This window comes from Lampetra planeri, chromosome 33 (assembly GCF_965212315.1).
Source record: "Lampetra planeri chromosome 33, kcLamPlan1.2.h2, whole genome shotgun sequence".
NCBI lineage: Eukaryota > Metazoa > Chordata > Hyperoartia > Petromyzontiformes > Petromyzontidae > Lampetra > Lampetra planeri.
In genome coordinates, this window is record NC_136139.1 from 7,367,497 (window position 1) to 7,387,572 (window position 20,076).

At 48.7% G+C, this 20,076-nt stretch overlaps 1 protein-coding gene across 1 annotated transcript in view; it reads left to right on the forward strand.

Annotated features, from left to right (window-relative positions):
- The window catches only part of LOC144729731 (protein kinase C epsilon type-like), a 65,250-nt gene extending 45,374 nt beyond the window's left edge, over window positions 1-19,876 (forward strand). The window contains exons 7-15 of the mRNA XM_078610179.1: window positions 219-361; window positions 2,539-2,614; window positions 4,817-5,103; window positions 5,626-5,799; window positions 7,397-7,551; window positions 9,362-9,500; window positions 13,161-13,349; window positions 14,368-14,514; window positions 18,997-19,876. Coding sequence (XP_078466305.1) covers window positions 219-361; window positions 2,539-2,614; window positions 4,817-5,103; window positions 5,626-5,799; window positions 7,397-7,551; window positions 9,362-9,500; window positions 13,161-13,349; window positions 14,368-14,514; window positions 18,997-19,146 — 1,460 coding nt within the window. The 3' untranslated portion in view covers window positions 19,147-19,876. The remainder of the gene's footprint in view (window positions 1-218; window positions 362-2,538; window positions 2,615-4,816; window positions 5,104-5,625; window positions 5,800-7,396; window positions 7,552-9,361; window positions 9,501-13,160; window positions 13,350-14,367; window positions 14,515-18,996) is intronic.
- Window positions 19,877-20,076: the final 200 nt, after the last annotated feature.

Here is a 20,076-nt window from a genome sequence, read left to right on the forward strand (position 1 = left end):
GTGCCTTTCTCTCCGCCTGTGTGTTTCCTGCCCTGACGCGCCCACCTTTCCCCACGCTTCCCTCGCAACTCTTCCTAGTTGAGCTTCTAACGCGTCTTGACCCTGCACACATTCTAATCGTCGTTACCGTATCTGCGTCGTCGGCGTCGTCGTCCGGCCATCGGAGCGTGCGCAGCCGCGTGACCCGCCGTTCCCTCTCCGCGTTCGCCCGCGCGCAGTCTGCAAGATGAACGCTCACCGCCGGTGCGAGTGCAACGTGGCCCCCAACTGCGGCGTGGACGCACGCGGCATCGCCAAGGCGCTCGCCGAGATCGGCATGACCCCCGACAAGATCACGCAGAGGAACGTGCGCAAGAAAAAGGCAGGTGGCGGCTGCGGTTTCGCTTTCGGAGGTTGCGCCACACCACCCGAGGGTTCACACGACCGGGACACACACTATGGGAAGGAGGAGGAGAATACGAACAACATCTGACGATTCCGGAGGGTTACGACACATTTAGAAATAACGCGATCTAAACCCAAAAACGTTGATTATGAATAATGTTGGTCACGAAAGCCTACGTGTTACACTGCCACTGTTGGCATTTGAAGTTAACACTGCCTCTGATTTAATATTATGAAAGGAATCTGGCAGCAGCTAACAAAACCTGTTTCTGCACAGTGTCCACCCATGGTATCCACCCATGGTGTCCACCTATGGTGTCCACCCATCCAAGCACTATTCAGGCTCAACCATGCTTAGCTTTTGAGAGCCGATGAGAACGGGTAAATAATTCTGGGTGATTTGGCAATAGGCTTACAAGATATTAAAAGGCAGTTCTTGTGAACGCAATTCAGCCTGTGAACGCGTAGCGTTGAGTGCCGTTGTTGTCGGGGTATGCACGTACTGCATGTTGGACTTCTTTCCCACCGTACGTAGCCCAAACGTGCTAATCGGAGGTGCGGGGGATGGACAGACGGTCACTTCCCTCTCCTCTGCCCCATTGCCCCTGTCCAGTCGCGGCCTCTGAACTCTGTGATTTCTTCTCGCTGCCAATTCCTCCGCCGTCTTCCTTTGTTCCTCTTGCCTTATTTCGGTAACAACTGCAGTTCAGTTAATTTATTTATTTCAGTTGATTTATTAGGTATAGGCCTGTGAGCCATGCGGCTCTTAAATCGGGTGCAACCGCAACAAACAAAAACACGAACAAGAAACATCTTAAAGTGACTACACGCAACAGAAAAATCCAGGGGATAAAACAGCCAACTCCCCCTGGGTGGTTTAAAACGATGATGATGATTGCACGACGAACAAAAACTTGGAACTTTCATTGGCCCCCGGGAAGATTTAAAGATCTCCCAGGACAGCTGTCTTAAAAACAGGACTTGCTGGGGGAAACATGGACAGCTGGCAACCCTGATGGTGCGCGCCACCAGGGGATTTGAGCTGCGTGGGTGGCGGTGCTTGAGCCCTCGCGTTATGACCCCTGAAGAGAACATAGATAGGAATTTATATCGAATCGTCTTCACCACGAGAGTTGCCGTGACGGCGCCGACGGACAGACGGAGAGGCCTCCCCGTCTGTCCGTCTCTATTTAAGGAACGAAACGGGTGAACTTGTCCACAAATCTGGCTGTCGCCTGATGAAGCTAGTTGTATTTTTTGGCGAAACGTCGTACTCAGATTGTAAATGTTGTGGTTTGGCTCTCCAACGCACCGGTGTGCTGTACTCGTGACGAATTGGCACGTTCTGTTTACGTGACAACCTTAACTAGTTGCCTGTGTCGGGTGGTGGTGGGTCTAACGACACATTTATATATTTACGCGATCTAACCCCCCAAAAAAACGGTATTATAGACAGACGCATTTGGTTAGCGGCATCGCACAACGAAGCAACCATTCGATGCGATTGTGCGTTTTGAGCATGTCGCTGCTATGAATTTCCACATTACATTTGTGGCCAGGATGCTGAAGAAAATATTAATAGTTTTAGTTTAGACTATAAGAGTGACAGCACAGTTTTTAAGTTTTAGTTGATTTATTTTTAGTGACATACTTTTCACTCCAATCTTTTTTTTGGTATTGTTCCTTGTAGCTTTCTGACTCGCCCCCAATTGGAGATCTGTATAAAAAGAGCTTCACAGCTCATCGGATTTCTCCAGGATAAATCAAGATTCTGATTCTGATCTGATTCTGTTACCACGGTGGTGTAATGCTGCGTACGCCGGACTCGCAATTAATTGTAGAGGTCACTAGGAGCACGGTCGACGTCGGGTGATGCATTCCTGCAAGGTGCAAGGATGAATATCGAAGCGACGTCAATCACAGCGACGTGCAGGTTAGGTGGTGGAGGTGACACATAACGAGACAGGACGGACGACGGTGCTGTCAGCGACGTGAGTGTGGGTTGAGGCGACGCAAATCACGGAGTGGAATTCATCAAGTGGTGAAGTATTTGAGAAACGACCTTTAGGGGGAGACGTACATCGGGGCATTACTTTATCCATCGGTGTTTACATCAATAATTAAATTATATACTTTTTATTCTCATCCCTTCAGCTCAGCACCTCGACTCTTCCGCGGCCCAGCAGCTGTGACAGGTCCAAGTCGGTGCCCAGCACGCCGAGTGACCAGGGTGTGTGGCATCCGCAACGGTTTCACGCACACAGACAGATACACAGACAGACACACAGACAGACACACACACAGACACACAGACACACACACAGACAGACACACAGACAGACACACAGACACACAGACACACACACACACAGTCAGACACACAGACAGACACACAGACAGACACAAAAACAGACATACAGACAGACACACACAGACAGACACACAGACACACACAGACACACAGACACACAGACAGACACACAGACACACACAGACAGACACACAGACAGACACACAGACAGACACACAGACAGACACACACAGACAGACACACAGACACATAGACAGACACACAGACAGACACACGCAGACGCAGACACAACAACAACAACAACCGCCATTCGCCACTAAGTGGCGGTGACGTCACCACGACACACAGACAGACACACAGGGGCGCTTTGTTCCTTGCTCACACAGCCTTCGACTTCGGCCAGAATGGAAGGGTCCGGAACTCTGTTCCAGGAATGATTTTGGCACCCAGCCACATGCATCTCGTGTTATATGAAGCCTGGCCATAGGCTTAAAGTAACATGGGGTACAGCGTCCCCTTGAAATGGCTCGCCATGTTACGGCAAGATAGAAATGGTTGTTATCATTACTACGAATAATATAGCATTATTATGGATAGGGGGCTGTACGCCTTTTGGCGTCCTCTGGTCTAACACCGTTTGAGACGAGGCTCAAAAGAAAGCTGTCTCCGGTGTGGACCAATCAGTTTCAAGGACAATGCATATACTGTATTATCAGAGTATGTTTTTTGTTTGCATTCTGACCACAAGCATTGTGGTTAATGCAGACATGATTCCTCGTAAAAAGGTTTCAGTTTGGTGTTTTAACATCTTAACACCTGCTTTGTTGCCAGAAAAAAATGGGGAAAAACCTCTTATCAGGCATAATTTTAGTCTAGCGGTAGAACTTGACGCCATTCAATTCCCACTCCACGCCAGTGTTGAAAGGAAGCCCTTCTCGGACGAGACATTGAGAGGTGGGGATCGGTGCAATGAATCTGTGGCTGCTGTCACCACGTGTCACTCACAGTAAAGGGTGCAATGATGAATCAATGCGCCGATGAATATCGAGCCTTAAGCACATGATACACATGCTGAATTGCGTTCACAAGAACTGCCTTTTTAAATCCTTTATATTAAGTTCACTTGCTTGCTTGCTTGCGCGCTTACGACCGTGCAAATCTTTCGGTCGTTTTTTTAACCCACTTCCCGTGATCCAATCGAGCTGACATTTTGCACACAGACTCGTTGTGCGTGACAATTTATTTTCGTGAATTTTTTTTCCAAAATGTTACACTTTTAAGGAAAAAATAAATTATATTTAATTACCAATTGCTTAATGGTGGCAGGCAATCATCTGACCCACGCATATAAAGGATTTATAGTGAAAAACTTTGTTTTTACGGGTTAATTTTTTATATCTTGTAAGCCTATTGCCAAATCACCCGGAATTATTTACCCCGTTCTCATCGGCTCTCAAAAGCTAAGCATGGTTGAGCCTGAATAGTGCTTGGATGGGTGGACACCATGGGTGGACACTGTGCAGAAACAGGTTTTGTTGGCTGCTGCCAGATTCCTTTCATAATATTAAATTGGAGGCAGTGTTAACTTCAAATGCCAACAGTGGCAGTGTAACTGCCAATCGGGAATCCTCTATTTACACATTTTAAGATACTGTACATTATTTTAACTACTTTTCTCGGTGGGTGGGGGCTCAGAACCTTCTCTGCAGAAAACGCCATGTTGTATTACTTCCGTAGAGAATGCCTGTGTACTGCTAGGACATGTCGTGAGGTCATGAATCATACGGCAAAAAAATATATATACTGGCGGAAAAACGCTATTTCACGAGTAATTTACGCACGGAAGGCAATAACGCACCGCCGTAACTCACAACAACCCCCAGCTTGTGGAGCAAGAGGTCAGACGTGGCGCCGAACAACGAGCTGCACGACCTGACAACGCGTCGGAGAGCAAAAGTGAAAAGCTGGCGTCGTCGCGCGTGTGTTGTGGCGTGCGTATGTTGAACTTCTTCCGTACCGTACGTAGCCAACCGTGCTAATCGGTTGGCCACGTATCCTCCCGTCGTCGTCGCGCGTGACGTCTCGCGGTGGAAGTACGATCCTCTTGCGCCCGCCGCCCAGGGACGGAACCGGAGGGGGGCATCCGCCGCAGCGTGACGTTCCACGCGCGGGAGGGCGAGGGGCTGCCCTCGGAGGGAGAGCCGCTGGACGAGGTGGGCAGCGACAGGGGCACGAAGCCGGCCGCGGAGAAGACGGGGAGCGGCGGGGGTCACGACGACGAGGGGGAGGAGGGGGGGGTCGGCGGGCAGGGCGGCAGCAACGGCGACGGGCAGCCCCAGCGACGGCGCAAGATGAGCATCGCCGACTTCTCCTTCATGAAAGTCCTCGGCAAGGGCAGCTTCGGCAAGGTGGAGTCCGTCGCCGCCACCGTCCCTTCCTTCCTTCCCGGTGTTCATTTAGCGTGATGCGTGAGGTTGCAATAACTCCGGTGACGGTGACCCTACGTGAATGGAAATTTGCCGTGGCGTTGTGTTGCTATGGCGGACTTAAACTGTGCAATCAAAGTGGGTGGCCAACACTTTTAGGCCACAAACCAGGGCCACAGCCCGTCAGGTCCCCGCATTGATCCGGCCCTCGTTCACTGTCAACAACGCAACGTCTAAGCGCACACAGCAACAAACCCCCCTCCCATTGTCGTCTCTTTTCCCGTATTCTCCAGATTCTAAGAGGCACTCCCAAATTTTGCTTTAAAATACGGGGGGAGGGGGGGGAGGGTGAAAACGAGAGAAAATTCGATTCACCTTCAACAGTGCCGTATGTTGTTGGCCGATTTAACTTTTTTTGGGGGGGGGCCTTTGGGCCTGCATTCGGCACACCGATAAACGGTGACCATCGGCCCCTGCGTGCGTCCGTGCGGTGCGTCCGTGCAGGTGATGCTCGCGGAGCTGCGCGGCTCGGAGGAGGTGTTCGCCGTCAAGGTGCTCAAGAAGGATTCCATCGTGCAGGACGACGACGTGGAGTGCACCATGACGGAGAAGCGCGTCCTGGCGCTCGCCAAGAACCACCCCTACCTCACCCAGCTCTTCTGCTGCTTCCAGACCAGGGTAGGGGGGGCGCAGCTCGCGGGGCGGTGCCGCCCTGAGGCCGGCGTCGCTCGATCGGATCTGGGAGCGGGTAGGGAGCGCCGCGAAGATTAGCGGTGTCTACCGCCGGCGGTGTCCTCCCAACGTCGTTACGCGCCTTTAGCAGCCCCGAAGCGACCGGCGTGGTGAAGTATGGTCGTTATAGCCCTACAACCCGCTCGGCCGTGGGGAAGCCCCTCGTCCAGCAGTGGGTCTACCGGCGTGGTGAAGTATGGTCGATGAACCCCTACAAGCCGCACGGCCGTGGGGAAGCCCCTCGTCCAGCAGTGGGCTGACTAAAGGGGCTGTGCGCGTGCGTGCGGAGCGAAACGTCGCTCGGACGTCGTTGCTCCGACCGACTCGCGGTGTGAGCCGGGAGCGCTTGGGGGAGCTGAACCGAAGCTGCCATTGGTGCAGTCGTCTGTGCGTACGCACATTCGTGATCAAGACGTACGTGAAAACGTATATAGGAGTCGTCGTTTTTACGAACGAAATGAGAACTGTTTGTTAATGTTCGAGTTTTGATACGAACGATATTAACAATGCTACGGTTAATGTTTGCTGCGGTATTGGGTTGTTTTAATTTCGTCATCCACTATCCTTCACCTGACACGTGTACCCTCCTGTGTCACAGTCACGCGGAACTTTTAATAATAATTTGTAAGTAATACATTGTTTCATGTGTTAATTAATTTTGTGTCTAAGCTAGACCCGTATCTTAAAAAGAGGTCCTTGCCTCGTAAACATAGGCCAGTTTGCAAGCATTAGCCAATGAAAGCCTGACTCTGCTGATGAGGCACTGTGTGTCGAAACCAGTCCAGAGTTTGCTTGTCTTGAAACAATGCTGCTGAAATGATGCACTCCCAGAAGGCAGTGCGGCTGATGCGCTGCCTAAGAAATACTGTTATTTTCAGTGGATGGCACGATACGTGAAGGAGACGCGCTGCCTGTTGATCGAGAACGCTGCACGAGCCCTCTCACTTTGCTCATGGCCAGCGGACAACATTTAAACGAGGGAGCGGTGACCAAAGGAGCAAACGCGTCCTCCGGATTAGCACGGTTGGCCGTGTACGGTGCGAAAGACCTTCAAGACGCATACAGGACGTGCAGCAATGAAGTCGGCAATGATGCAGGCGCTAGATGGATCGTTACGATGTGGCCGATGGGGGGCAAGTACTGTTAGCGAGCACCTGTTCAGGTCGGCGCGGCGAACGAGTGGGCGTCGTGGCCATCACCAAGCCTGGCCCCCCTCAGGTACTCGGTTCAGGCTGAATCGACATAGGGTGGCCCCAGACCGGTTCTGATGTACACCGCTAGTATTAGCCGTTCGTCTTTGTCTTCGGGGCTCTTTATCTTTTGTGTTTTTAGTTTTTTTTGCTGCGTCATGCCACTGTGAGGGATGGCGACGGCTCGGCGGAGTGGGCCTTCATCCATCACTGGATTGATCATGGTCGGCGATAACGATGAGAAACCGATGGCTGGTCGCTGCTGCCACCCCCACCGCCGCCGCCTCTGCCGCGTGAGGCTCCATCGCCCGTCCCGTCAGTCGGCGCGCCCCGCTTTGGTTTCGCCCGCACAGGACCGGCTGTTCTTCGTGATGGAGTACGTGAACGGCGGGGACCTCATGTTCCAGATCCAGCGCTCGCGCAAGTTTGACGAGCCGCGCTCGCGCTTCTACGCCGCCGAGGTCACGTCAGCGCTCATGTTCCTGCACCGGCACGGCGTCATCTACAGGTGACGAGCGATGGGTACCGCGACATCTTCGCCCCCCACTCCCTTCCACTCCCTCTAGCCTCCCCCGGCAGGCGTGTGTGGCCACCACAAATCTGGCACTTTGTCAGAAGAAAAGTTAAAAGTCACAGGGAAATTCCTGCTCAAAGTGATTTCCTGCGCTGAGCCAGTGGTGGAAACTCCATATTGCTATGGGGGGGTGAGTTTATTCAAATGATAACCATGTTGACTTCCCCCAGGAGTTGTATTTTTATTCCAAGCCGCTTCATGAGGTTTGTTTGACCATACTTTGCCACGCTGGTCAGCGCAGGTTGGTGAAGGGCTGGTCCCAGGACTGTTTCAGATATCACTCTGTGCTTGGGTCTCAACCCAGGTCACCTGCTTTATCAAGCAGCGCGCCAACTGCTGTGCCACAATACATGTCTAGAATTTATTTTGCCGTACGGAAAACAGTTGGCACTTCACTCCTTGTTAATGTGAACATTTTATCCCTTCCTGCAAATTAAGTAACGAGTCATTTTGACATTGTAGATGTGTGCAGCTGTCGACAGTTTGCAATCATGACAACATAATGGGTCCTGCGTCAATTTAGGACGATCGCTTCATATTGGGTGCTTTCAGATATGGCGATGACTACAATTGCCTCGAGGCAGTCGAAACGTCTCCCCCGATGAACAAAATGTTGTGTGCCGCCACATCATTAATTGTGCAGGGCCTTTGTCAATCCACTGCCATCTGGCCAGGAATCAAAATCAAGTCGGGCAACGAGTGCAGGGTGATAATGATCGCACCAACCGCCACCACCACCACTCCAATCCGCAACAAAAACAACTCAACACTTTCGTCAATGACACTGTAGCCTTAGAAAGAAAAGCGTGTAATAGGGGGAGATTTTGGGCAACGGCCCTTCCTCGCTGCCCGTAGAGAGGGCCACGTGTCGTGATTGGCTTTCAATCGATAAGTGACACCAGGGTTTGGGGGTGACGTGCCGTGCGTGGTGATCTGCACGATCTACGCGACCGTGCACGCGTATGTATGTGTGTACCAACGGTTGCAGTACGACCGTCAAAAAACCGACATGAGCAACTCTCTGTCAGCTAGAATTCATTCGGATCAAGCGCAAAAACCCCAAAAGTCGGTATGATGGAATTTGAGTGCATTGAGTGGTGACTCTCCAAACGTGAGAACCCGGTTCAGTCATGGATGGCTGAAGCCAGGGCCTCCATGGTGCCGGCTCACAGCTCTCTGTACAGCATTGGTGGTTTCTGTGATGTAAGCGGGTGCGCGCGCGTGCGTCCAAGTGCGTACGTGTGTACGTACGTGTGTGCATATGCGCGTTGCGTTATCGTTATTATTGTCCGTCCGGTGCTCGCCTAGCTGCATTGGCATCCGGTTGCTGAAAGAATACATTATAAGGTAGTGCGCATTACACACAAAGTGCTTGCTACAAATAAGCCACAAGACCCTTGCTGATCTCATCAAGGAGCGTAAACCACCACTCAAACTCCGTCATTCTCGCAGCGCCTTTTGGTGAACAATCGAACAAAGATGGTCACTGCATTGCGAGCTTTCAGGCGCGTGTCTGCGGCCGTCTGGAATGCGCTTCCTTCCAATATTAGGAAGCCACACGGAGCTATGCACTGTTCAAACTGAATTGAAAACGAATTTCTGTAGAACTGCTTTTGTGCTTATTTTGCTGCCCTTCCCCCCCACCCCACACCTCCGATTAGCACGTACGGTGGAAAAGAAGTTCAACATTTACCTATATTATTATTTTTTATTTTTGTTGTTGTTGTTGTTTTGACCCGTACAGGGACCTGAAGCTGGACAACATCCTGCTGGACGCGGAGGGCCACTGCAAGCTCGCCGACTTCGGCATGTGCAAGGAGGGCATCGCGGACGGCGCCACCACCGCCACCTTCTGCGGAACCCCCGACTACATCGCGCCCGAGGTGAGCGCGGCGCTGACGCCGCCGCCACCGCCACGGCTCGGGAACGGGAGCGGCGTTGAAAGTAACACAAATATATGTAATAGGTAACGTTTCTTCATTTTATCGAGGGACTACTGTGTGTTATCTTGCTGTGGTCTGGGATTGTTTTGTTATTGTTTCTGCTGCCTTGCCCAATCTTGATGAATCTGACTTGTATAATAAATAATTTTTATTTATTTATATTTAGCGACTTACAGTTTTCCAAATTTTGCACTCCTATCTTTTTTTATTGTTTACTGTGGTAAGTTACTGACCTGCCCATACTGGATGTCTGTGAAAAAGAGCTTCATAGCTCATCGGATTCCTCCGGTCTAAATAAAGATTCTGATTCATGTATGCGCTATGAAGAAGGGTGATTGCCTGAAACGTCGCCTATGATATATATGCATTTTTTTCTTTTAAGGTGACAGCATTCTTGACGAATATGTTGAGTGTTTTGTTTTTAATTCGATGTGCTTGTGCACCATTGACAATGCAGCAGCAACTTCACCAAATATTTCGTTTAACTTGGGGGTCTTAGAGGGGCTGGGTTACCGGGCATCTCCATGGCAACCAATGAGGGGCGTATTCAAGGCCACGGTACCACAACATTTTAAACTAAATCCTCAAATTTGAAGACGACCTTCCAAACCTATTTGTGAAACTGTTACTTCAGTTTTCCTTTCGATACAGTTTTACCTTTTTTACAGTGTGTCCTTCCCAATGTTGCCCCTAACCCCAAGCCCATAAATTCTTACCCCGAACCTGTCTACTGGACATCTGTGAAAAATCTGATCGGATTCCTCCAGTGTAAAGAAATATTCTGATTCTAACCATAATCCCGAGCCCATAAATCCTCACCCCTAACCCGACCATCACTCCTAACCCCTAGCCCATAACCCCGCACCTCTAACCCTAACCGCAACTCCTAATCCCTCACCATAATCCCTAGCCCATAACCCCTAACCCGTTCCGCACGCACAAAATAAGCAGGAGGGGGAAGACGTTTTCACTGGTGGGAATGGTGATTTACTGACCATAGAGCGCATGCCCACCATGGAGACGCGGCATTGAAATCATCTCGCGCGCCAGAGCGAGATGTAGATCCGATGCAGCGGAAGAAAGAAATAAAAACGATGTGAGGCCTTCATCCAGCAGTGGATGGATCACGGCTAATGGACTTTGGCGCCAACTGGAGAGGGCCGCGCTTAGGCGCAGCGTGTAAATGTCAATGGGCTCAGTGTGTCCCGTGGCCTTTGTCTTAAGCTGGGGCACAGGCTTTGGGTTTAAGCCTTTGGACCTTTCACCCTGAGAAGACGATGTTAATTAAGGGTGTTGAGAGGGAGCAGCCGAAATTCTCCGCGGTCATCCCCAGAGTCGGCGTTTAATCTGTGGAGCCGCAGCCCCGGATTCAATTAGCCCGCGTGTGATTTGGAAGTCTTAGCAGCGATTTAAGCAACAGGGATGTGACCTCATTATGCGGATTCAAATTAAATATGTATATACAAAAAAAACACGTGTTCTTTGAATGCTTCTGAATGTTAAGGAAAACTTCATACGTGACAGTATTATAAGACACATTATACGTGTGCGTCTTACCCAGTTAGAAGATCTAAATTCAAGGGGTGGTAATGAGGATGATTGTAGTAATGCATGGACTCAGAGTGGCGGTGTGGCGCATTGTTAACAAATTGTCTCAACTCAATAGATCAAGGCCAGAGCCATGGAGTCAACATTGGGGGGGACCAAATCTTCCAGGGGGTGTGGGGGTCCCCCCCCCAGAAAAAATATCTAGATTTGAAAACGCATTTCCTGCCTAAAATATAAAAAAATTCACCAACACATGGGATGGACTTTTTATTTATTTTTTACAATAATGTCTAATAGTTTATTGTATTACATTGCTCTGTTTTTTTCTTTTTTACCTTTTCTCGTTTCAATGTATGTAATGGCAGAGATTAGGGATTAATAAAGAACAACCATGACCACAATCATATACACAGAAATCTATTTTATAGCAATATATTGGGGGGGACATTTTGAGCATATTTGAATATTGTGGGGGGGGGGGGGGGGGTGGATGTGTCTTGCAATAAATGCCTGGGTTCGATTATTGACATTTCCGTGTGAAGTAATTATTTTCTCCCCTTGTTCTGCATGAGTTTGCTCCAGGTTCTCTGGTTTTCTCTCACATTTGTGTTGGCCAAACATCCAAATGTAGCAAGATCCTCCTGAAAAAGAGTCTTCACAATCCGTTATTTGCTGACCCACCCCGACTGGACACGTGTGAAAAAGAGTCTTCACAATCCGTTATTTGGTGACCCACCCCGACTGGACACGTGTGAAAAAGAGAGTCTTCACAATCCGTTATTTGGTGACCCACCCCGACTGGACACGTGTGAAAAAGAGAGTCTTCACAATCCGTTATTTGGTGACCCACCCCGACTGGACACGTGTGAAAAAGAGTCTTCACAATCCGTTATTTGGTGACCCACCCCGACTGGACACGTGTGAAAAAGAGTCTTCACAATCCGTTATTTGCTGACCCACCCCGACTGGACACGTGTGAAAAAGAGTCTTCACAATCCGTTATTTGGTGACCCACCCCGACTGGACACGTGTGAAAAAGAGTCTTCACAATCCGTTATTTGCTGACCCACCCCGACTGGACACGTGTGAAAAAGAGTCTTCACAATCCGTTATTTGGTGACCCACCCCGACTGGACACGTGTGAGAAAGAGTCTTCACAATCCGTTATTTGGTGACCCACCCCGACTGGACACGTGTGAAAAAGAGTCTTCACAATCCGTTATTTGGTGACCCACCCCGACTGGACACGTGTGAAAAAGAGTCTTCACAATCCGTTATTTGGTTACCCACCCCGACTGGACACGTGTGAAAAAGACCTTCACAGGTCATCGGATTCCTGCAGTCCAATTCAAGATGCTGATGTCCCCATTCATAAAACATCGTATCTCGTTTGGTTATTGAAAAAGCCTGCAGCCACTGTTGGTGCTACATTGACCACAATCGGCATTGACCAGGACAACCTCTTGACTGCAAAATAAAGCCTACGACAAAACAAACGCGATGGAAACCAAAAAGGCATCAAAGAGAATCGATGCTTTACTTGACTCATGACGATTCTATAAATTGTCAAATAGTGCTCGGACTTGGCGTGGCGTTTTCGTCTCTGTGAAAAGCCATTTGTAGCTCATCAGATACCTCCAGTGTGAATACAGATTCTGATCCGGAGATAAATATAAAAATTAAATGTTATTATTAATATTACACACATGTGCGTACACCAGAAGCCATTGTGTGCTGGCGTCATGGTCGACATTTTCAAAGCTACTTGCGCATTACTTCAGTGGCATAACAGTGGCAACATCGCCCCCCCCCCTCCCTACTACGAACAGACTAATGCCCATACTTGCAGGCTGATGCTGCTTCACCTTGTGCCGCACGGAGGGACAGCCGTCATCAGGGGGCTCCCCGAGGCCAAACAAGGAAAAACGCGCAGCCGGGCATTAGGACCGTTTGCGATGAGACATCTGAGATGCAAGGCGCTTTGAGATGCTCGGGGTGTTTAAGCGACAGCGCCCAAGTGAATCCACGCCACCTTTGACCTTGTACGCGCAGATCCTGCAGGAGCTGGACTACGGCCCGTCCGTGGACTGGTGGGCCCTGGGCGTGCTCATGTACGAGATGATGGCCGGGCAGCCGCCCTTCGAGGCCGACAACGAGGACGACCTCTTCGAGTCGATCCTCCACGACGACGTCCTCTACCCCATCTGGCTCAGCAAGGAGGCCGTGTCCATCCTGAAAGCGGTGAGATTTTATGATGTCTTTTTTTATTTAGTTCACATTTTTAGGGGCCTCACAAACACTTCCCCCCCTCCCCTTTATAGCATAATAATGACGATGGTGATTTTCGAAAAGTTTTTTGGTTTGGCCATGTTTGTTTGTTGTAGTACAGAGTGATGGCCTTAATCTAAGTTGTCTTGTGGTTGTTGTTGTTTGACTTGCATCCCACTGGGATATTTGCACAGGGTTGGTGTATTTTTTCTGCAATATTTTGCTGTCTTTTCTTGGATTTTCTGTTTGCACATAGTCACTTTAAGATGTTTTCTTGTTCATGTTTTTGTTTTTTGTTTATTGCGGTTGCACCCGATTCAAGAGCCGAATGGTTCACATGGCTATACCTAATAAATGAACTTTGAACTTTGAACTATAGTTCCGTATGTTTCATATTCGCTCCGTTCTTATTTAATAATATTGATAACAATGAAATGTATGACTTGCTCACAAGGCGTTCCAGGAGCTTGGGAAAGGGTGCAAGGTTATCACGAGTGTAGCGCGAGGCTAATTACTTTGCAGGTAATTGTAAAAATTTGGACCATAACACTGACACACAGTGGGACACAATATTCCGACATGCACTATTTTTAGGGTGTATAAATGAAAGGATAGTAAATTTAGAATATTTCACTGTAATTCACCGTGGTGGTCAGTGCAAGTTGGTGAAGGTGAGCATGAATGCTCTACGTATGTTGAACTTCTTTCGCACCGTACGTAACCAATCGTGATAATTGGAGCAACACAGGAGTACAATAGATTTTTCCGCGTTGCCATCTGCTGCCAACGACGTAGAACCACAGCCATATGCCAACCTGTTTGTGCACAGTGGTCACCCATCCATTCACTATCCAGGCTTGATTCTGCTTTAGCTCCTCAAGATCTGGCGAGATCGGGCGCAAAATCTGGGCGACGTGTATTAAAAATAATGCCTATTGATTGGAACCTTTTTATATATATTATATTTTGTTGTTGTCGCCTGTTGGAGCAGTTCATGACCAAGAACCCGAGCAGACGTCTGGGTTGCGTGGCCTCGCGCGGCTACGAGGAGGCCATCAAGCAGCATCCGTTCTTCCGTGACATGGACTGGGACCTCCTGGAGAAGAAAAAGATCAAGGCGCCATTCCGGCCTCGTATTGTAAGATCAAGAAGTCAATCTGGCCGCGTATTGCACGTGCACACCTCAAGATCGTTTCAAGGGGGAAAAAAAATGCGTATTCTCTGTTTGAATCACTCTGCCCAAATGACTTCAGATGCGCCCCAACGTTGTCGGATTTCGGAAGCGAAGCCGAGTTTAGCCCTGGGTGGTTAAACGTTCAGCGCACATTTCGGAGACGTTGAAGAAGCGGTTTCATTATGCGTACGATCACGAAGGGGCGATTTAGTTGGACGTAGTGTGTCAACCAATGAGCAGTTCTGTAATTCACGTGTAATTAATTTTGTCCCCGTTTTTCTATAAGGGAGAAATACCCATAGAATATCGCGGTGTCGGAGATACTAAATCGAACTGGCATTTTCATCCACGCAGGAATGGTGACTGTGCTGTCTCTTTCATGTCTGTGACAGACCAGCGACCCATTCTACAAGTCAGCCATGTATATTCCAAAACTGCAGTAACATTACATTTAAAATGACACCTCGTATGTGTTATTCGTATGATTTGGAAATGAGAACTGTGAGGTTTCCCGCCTGGTTAACGCGTGTTTGGGAGGCTGCCTGGGAATACCAGGAGCCGTAGGCTTGGGGATGTTGAGGTGACCAGGAGATGACGGTGCAGCAGTGTATTGAATCCATAGGCACGTGGTCATTGACCATCAGAGGTCGCAACCGGGTACCCGATACCCGTACCCTACCCGATACCCGGCTACCTGTACCCGGCCGGGTACGGGTACCCATTTGCGACCCTGGTACGGCCGGGTACGGGTACGGGTAAGGAATCAAAACCCGTTTGCGACCTCTGTTGACCATTAGCATCCAGACTAGCCGAACCAGGCGAGGAAACTAGACTGACCCGTCCATAACGCCTCTCATTTACACAAGTAACAAAAAGAAAATCTACAAATTCATCATTAATACTGTAGCCTTAAAAGGATTTTTTTTCGATAAAATAGGTGACATTTCAAGCAGTGGTCCTTCTCCGCAGCACAGCGGTGTTATGGACGAATGTGTTGGAGTCTTTCCCCCCCCCCCCCATTTACACTGTCAATCAAACGTATGAGGCTGTGTCTGGGAAGTAATCCACGATGTCACCGACCAAAATATCGTCATGCAGAACCCTCCTGGAAACGAGAGACTTTTTCCACGTGAATTATTTTACCTTTATATGACGGCTGATTTTTTTCTGCCGTCATATCGTCGCCGGGCTGAAACCGTAACATCTCTACACTCGAGAATCCACTTTCACCGTGCGTGACTAAATACCCAAAATTCGAAACCCAGGTTCTCAGCAGTGCCGCAAGTCCTGACACCCTGCAGCGTGACCTGGGGGGGAGGGGGGGGGCACAGCGGCACTGTCCATGTTAAACAAAAACGTAAACCAATGTCCGTCGCGCGCTCTGCTCTGTCTCTCGCCACCTGGCTTTAGCAGAAGAATCCGCGACGCCCATCGCTTAACTGTTACCCAATTTTTTTTTTTGTTATTGCGACAAAACGCGAGCCCGGTGCAATACGCCGATCGACATTGGAAGGGGAACAGAAACTCCGTGAAAATTCAAATTCGGCGCAACGGGACCGCACGTAGGTGGGGTGGGGTGGTGGAGTTGGAATTTGTTACTCTTAGTTTTTTCGGTAAAGTCACGTAGGTAAAAAATGAAATTAAAATTAATCAAAATAAAATAATAAAAATCACGACGTTTCGGAGGCATCAGGTGGGACCGTCACAGCCAGATTTGCTGTATCACCAGATTTGTACAGCAAATCTGGCTGTGACGGTCCCACCTGATGACGGAGACTTGTGTTGCCTCCGAAACTTCGTGATTTTTATAATTTTATTTTTATTAATTTTAATTTCATTTTTTACCGACGTGACTTTACCGAAAAAACTGGCTGCGTCTTCAGCAAGAGAAGTGTTCAGACCCCCCCCATCCCCCCACCCGACACAGGGGCCGCAGTGCTGTTCCAGCGTGCGTCTCCGACGCGTCCATTATGAGCCCTCACAGCCACGCGCTCACGCTGCCCGCTGTCGCTCGTCGTAGCTTTCGGTCGAGAGTTTCTTCCGTCTCATGGAAATGTGGTCCTGCTAGGGCCAAGCACGGCTGCTCGCCTTGCTTGTGCGCGCACGTGCAGCGCTCGCTCGCTCGCTCGCACGCACTTGGCCCTTCGCTTTGATTCGAGGGCATGAATTTCCTCTGCACGTTAATCAGCCGCCATGGGTTTCACATTCTGTTTTGCTAAAGCACTTCCAGCTGAGGGGGGGGGGGGGGGAGAATCTTACACCGGGGGCCGCCGACAGGGGGTACGCGGTCCATTCCACCCCAAGGTGAATCGATCTTTTTGCCGCCTCGCCGCTGCATACTTTTGGTATAGCGACAACAACAACAACAACAACAATAAAAACACTTCCCCTCTCCCTGGCTCACTTGAAACGTCATTTAGATGCGGGTAGATGTCCTCCCCTGCTCATTTGGCAGCGACCAGGAGCGCAGCCGTTCTCAAGCGAGCATTGGATCCTTGAGTTTTGCCGCGAGTGCTCCCCGGTGCTTTGCGGGCTCACGACCATCAATCCAGAGAGCCGCGTTCTTGCAAAGTCCGCGTGAGCGAGCACTGCACTGCCCCCACGACATGCAGACGGCGCAGAATGGTTATTTCTCTTCGTGTGCACCAGCGTCCACCTGTATATGTCTCCTGTGGGGGCTTACAGGTGGGGCGAGCGGCCTGCAATCGCAAGGTTGCGAGGCTAGAATCTTGGTTGGTGATTTGCTTCAGTCCATCATCCCTCCCGGGTCAATAAAATGAGTACCACTAAGTGCGGAAGTCAAACAGCAGTTGTCCTATGGATAGACCCATCCCTACCAGAGGAATGCGGAATTTCCACCACTGAATCAGGGACCGTAAACTGGGTATAAGCACTACCTCAATGTGCATCTGAGTAGGAAATCACTTGGCTGTGACCTCTCGCAGGCAAAAAATGCATTCTTACACTTTTGGTACTTGCACGTAAGAATCCACTAAAACTAATCTATTATTTGTACTAAGGTTTACGCGGCGAAAACTAATGTGATGCAGTAGAGCATAGGTTTCAGGCTGTGCTATTATTGGTGGAAGATATGTGAGCATTCCTCACTTTACATGATCAGGAAACGTGACCGCTTGGGAGGTCTCTGTCCACCCATCACCAGTGGGAGGAATTCTACGATTCCATGCTATGGATTGTACTTCTCCCACCATAGGAACGAGGCATTTATCCCACTAGCTCATAGCTGTAAAGAGGCAAGGATGCCTACTCCATGGTCGTTTGAGTGAAACATTTTTTTAATTGAAATTGGCCAAATTTGGTAAATTACTCGCAAATTATACACTGGTCAACAAAAAAAAAACATTTTTTTCTGGTGTGGACTTTTGCAGCTGTTTTACACTAATTTCAGGGAGCTGATTCCAAATCTGATCTCAGATTTTCTCTATCACATCGATTTTTATGCTACCGGCATACCCCATTTTCATTGATTTTACCCGAAATTAACTCCGTCACTTATGATTGCAAGTTGTTGCGAGTCAGTGACTGCTTTAGTGTTAAAATATGGTGCTGTATTTTTAGGATAGTGTGTTTATAATATAATTTTATGTAGATATCCACATTTATTTAATATTTTTCTTCCGTAGTTTTTATTGAAAATGCAATATTTGATATCTCAAAAACCTGATGTGATAGACAAAAACTGATGCCAGATTTGGAGTCAGCACCCCAAAATTACCTTACAACCGTTGGAATACCTTATGCCAGAAAAAGTGTGTTGATCAGTGTTATTTAATTGGGAGAATAAAAACACGTAGCAATCTTTGCCCTCGACTGTCCGACTAATGCCCATCTGCAGTCCGGTTCTGCATGCACCCTGTGCTGCACCCCGTGTTGCACCCTGAGCTACACAGGGATGGCTACCAATAGGGGTGCTCTAGGCTAGACTGCAGCAGGGCATTGGAGTGGTTTCCGTTTGGGATGTGATATAATGGGCGCCGCGCTGGAGAGATGTTCACTACCTCGCCTGGCATACAGGAGGTCCTGGGTTCAATCCCGACCCTGACACGTGTATATTTGGAGTTTGCATGTTCTCTCTCTCTCTCTCCGTGGTCGCGTGGATTTTTCTCCGTGTCCTTATGTTCTCCCCTCCACGTTTAGAATCGACATCACGCGTTTAGAGTATTTGTCTGCGATATATTTCCACGTGATAAGCCGCTTCGTTGAGCTATCATTTGTGGCCAGGTCGTTCCCGAAAAAAGAGCGTTATAGCTCAGTGGGCCTTACCTGGTAAAATAAAATAAAAAGTTCATTTGAAGGCGCTTTGAGTTTCTGTCTCGTTGAAGAAATGTCATATAAACGCAAATACTTTTTTTCTCTGAAAAATAAATCTTTACCGCACAAAAAAACTCTGAATCACGCACCTTTGCCCCTTCCCTCTGCCAACAGAAAACCAAGAAGGACGTGAACAACTTCGACCAGGACTTCACGAAGGAGGAGCCGGGGCTCACACCCATCGAGGAGGCCATCATCAAGCAGATCAACCAGGATGAGTTCAAAGGGTTTTCCTGCATGGCGGAGGAGACCCTGTCGGTGTGACGGCAAGCCTCTGTAAATAAACGCATGCCCCTTGTACAGCGTGCTCTGCCAGCTTATTCCACCACTATCAGTCTGTGGAATAGCCGACTCCCATCTAAACAGCAACAAAAACAGCAACATAAAGACAAAAAAAACACAATACGTTTTTATTAATTTTCGAAGTGAGTGGCAAATCTTTGCCAGCGTTAAATTCAGGTACCCGTGTATAGTTTGTGTCGTAGTTTAGTTGCTGCTGCTGCTGTTGTTGTGTGTTCGATGGTTTTGTCGCTCGATTCCTGGAGTTGTTTAGGAAATGAGGGAGGTGGGGGGGGGGGAAAAAAAAGTTGTTTTTATTCTATCGATTTCACAGACACATTGATGTCAGTTCTGTCAAAAACAAACAAGACGGATCATTTCGTAAAGTAAAAAAATGACCGATTGTGTAAATTCCCTTTAGTTCCTTTAGTTAATATGAACATAAAAACCATTTATACTTTGAAAATATAAACCGTCTGTGCACTGATTTGTGCAATATCCGATGTATCATGATTGGTGGAATTCCTCCTCCATAACAACTTCCTGCCCTGTTGTTATTCTACACCCTTACATGAGCCATTGGCATCGCTTGTGCTCTGTGTCTGTGTGTATCCGTGCCAAAATTACTCGGCGCACATTTTTAAAATGCAATGCCACTTGTCAAAACTGTAAGAATGTTTTCGAGTATACCAAATAAAGCCAAGCCGTCACCGCTACCAACGACACTGCTAACGAGGGGCACGGCGATCGGTTAATTCAACAAACATAGATTTTTTTTTGAGTCTCGCGATAACGTCCATGGAAAATCACATGGGCGAGAACAATTGATTTTGTTTTTTTACGCGAATTATATGCCAACAATTCGCTGCTGTTACGGTGAGGCTGTGGGAGCAAACAAAAATGTACGGAAGTCAA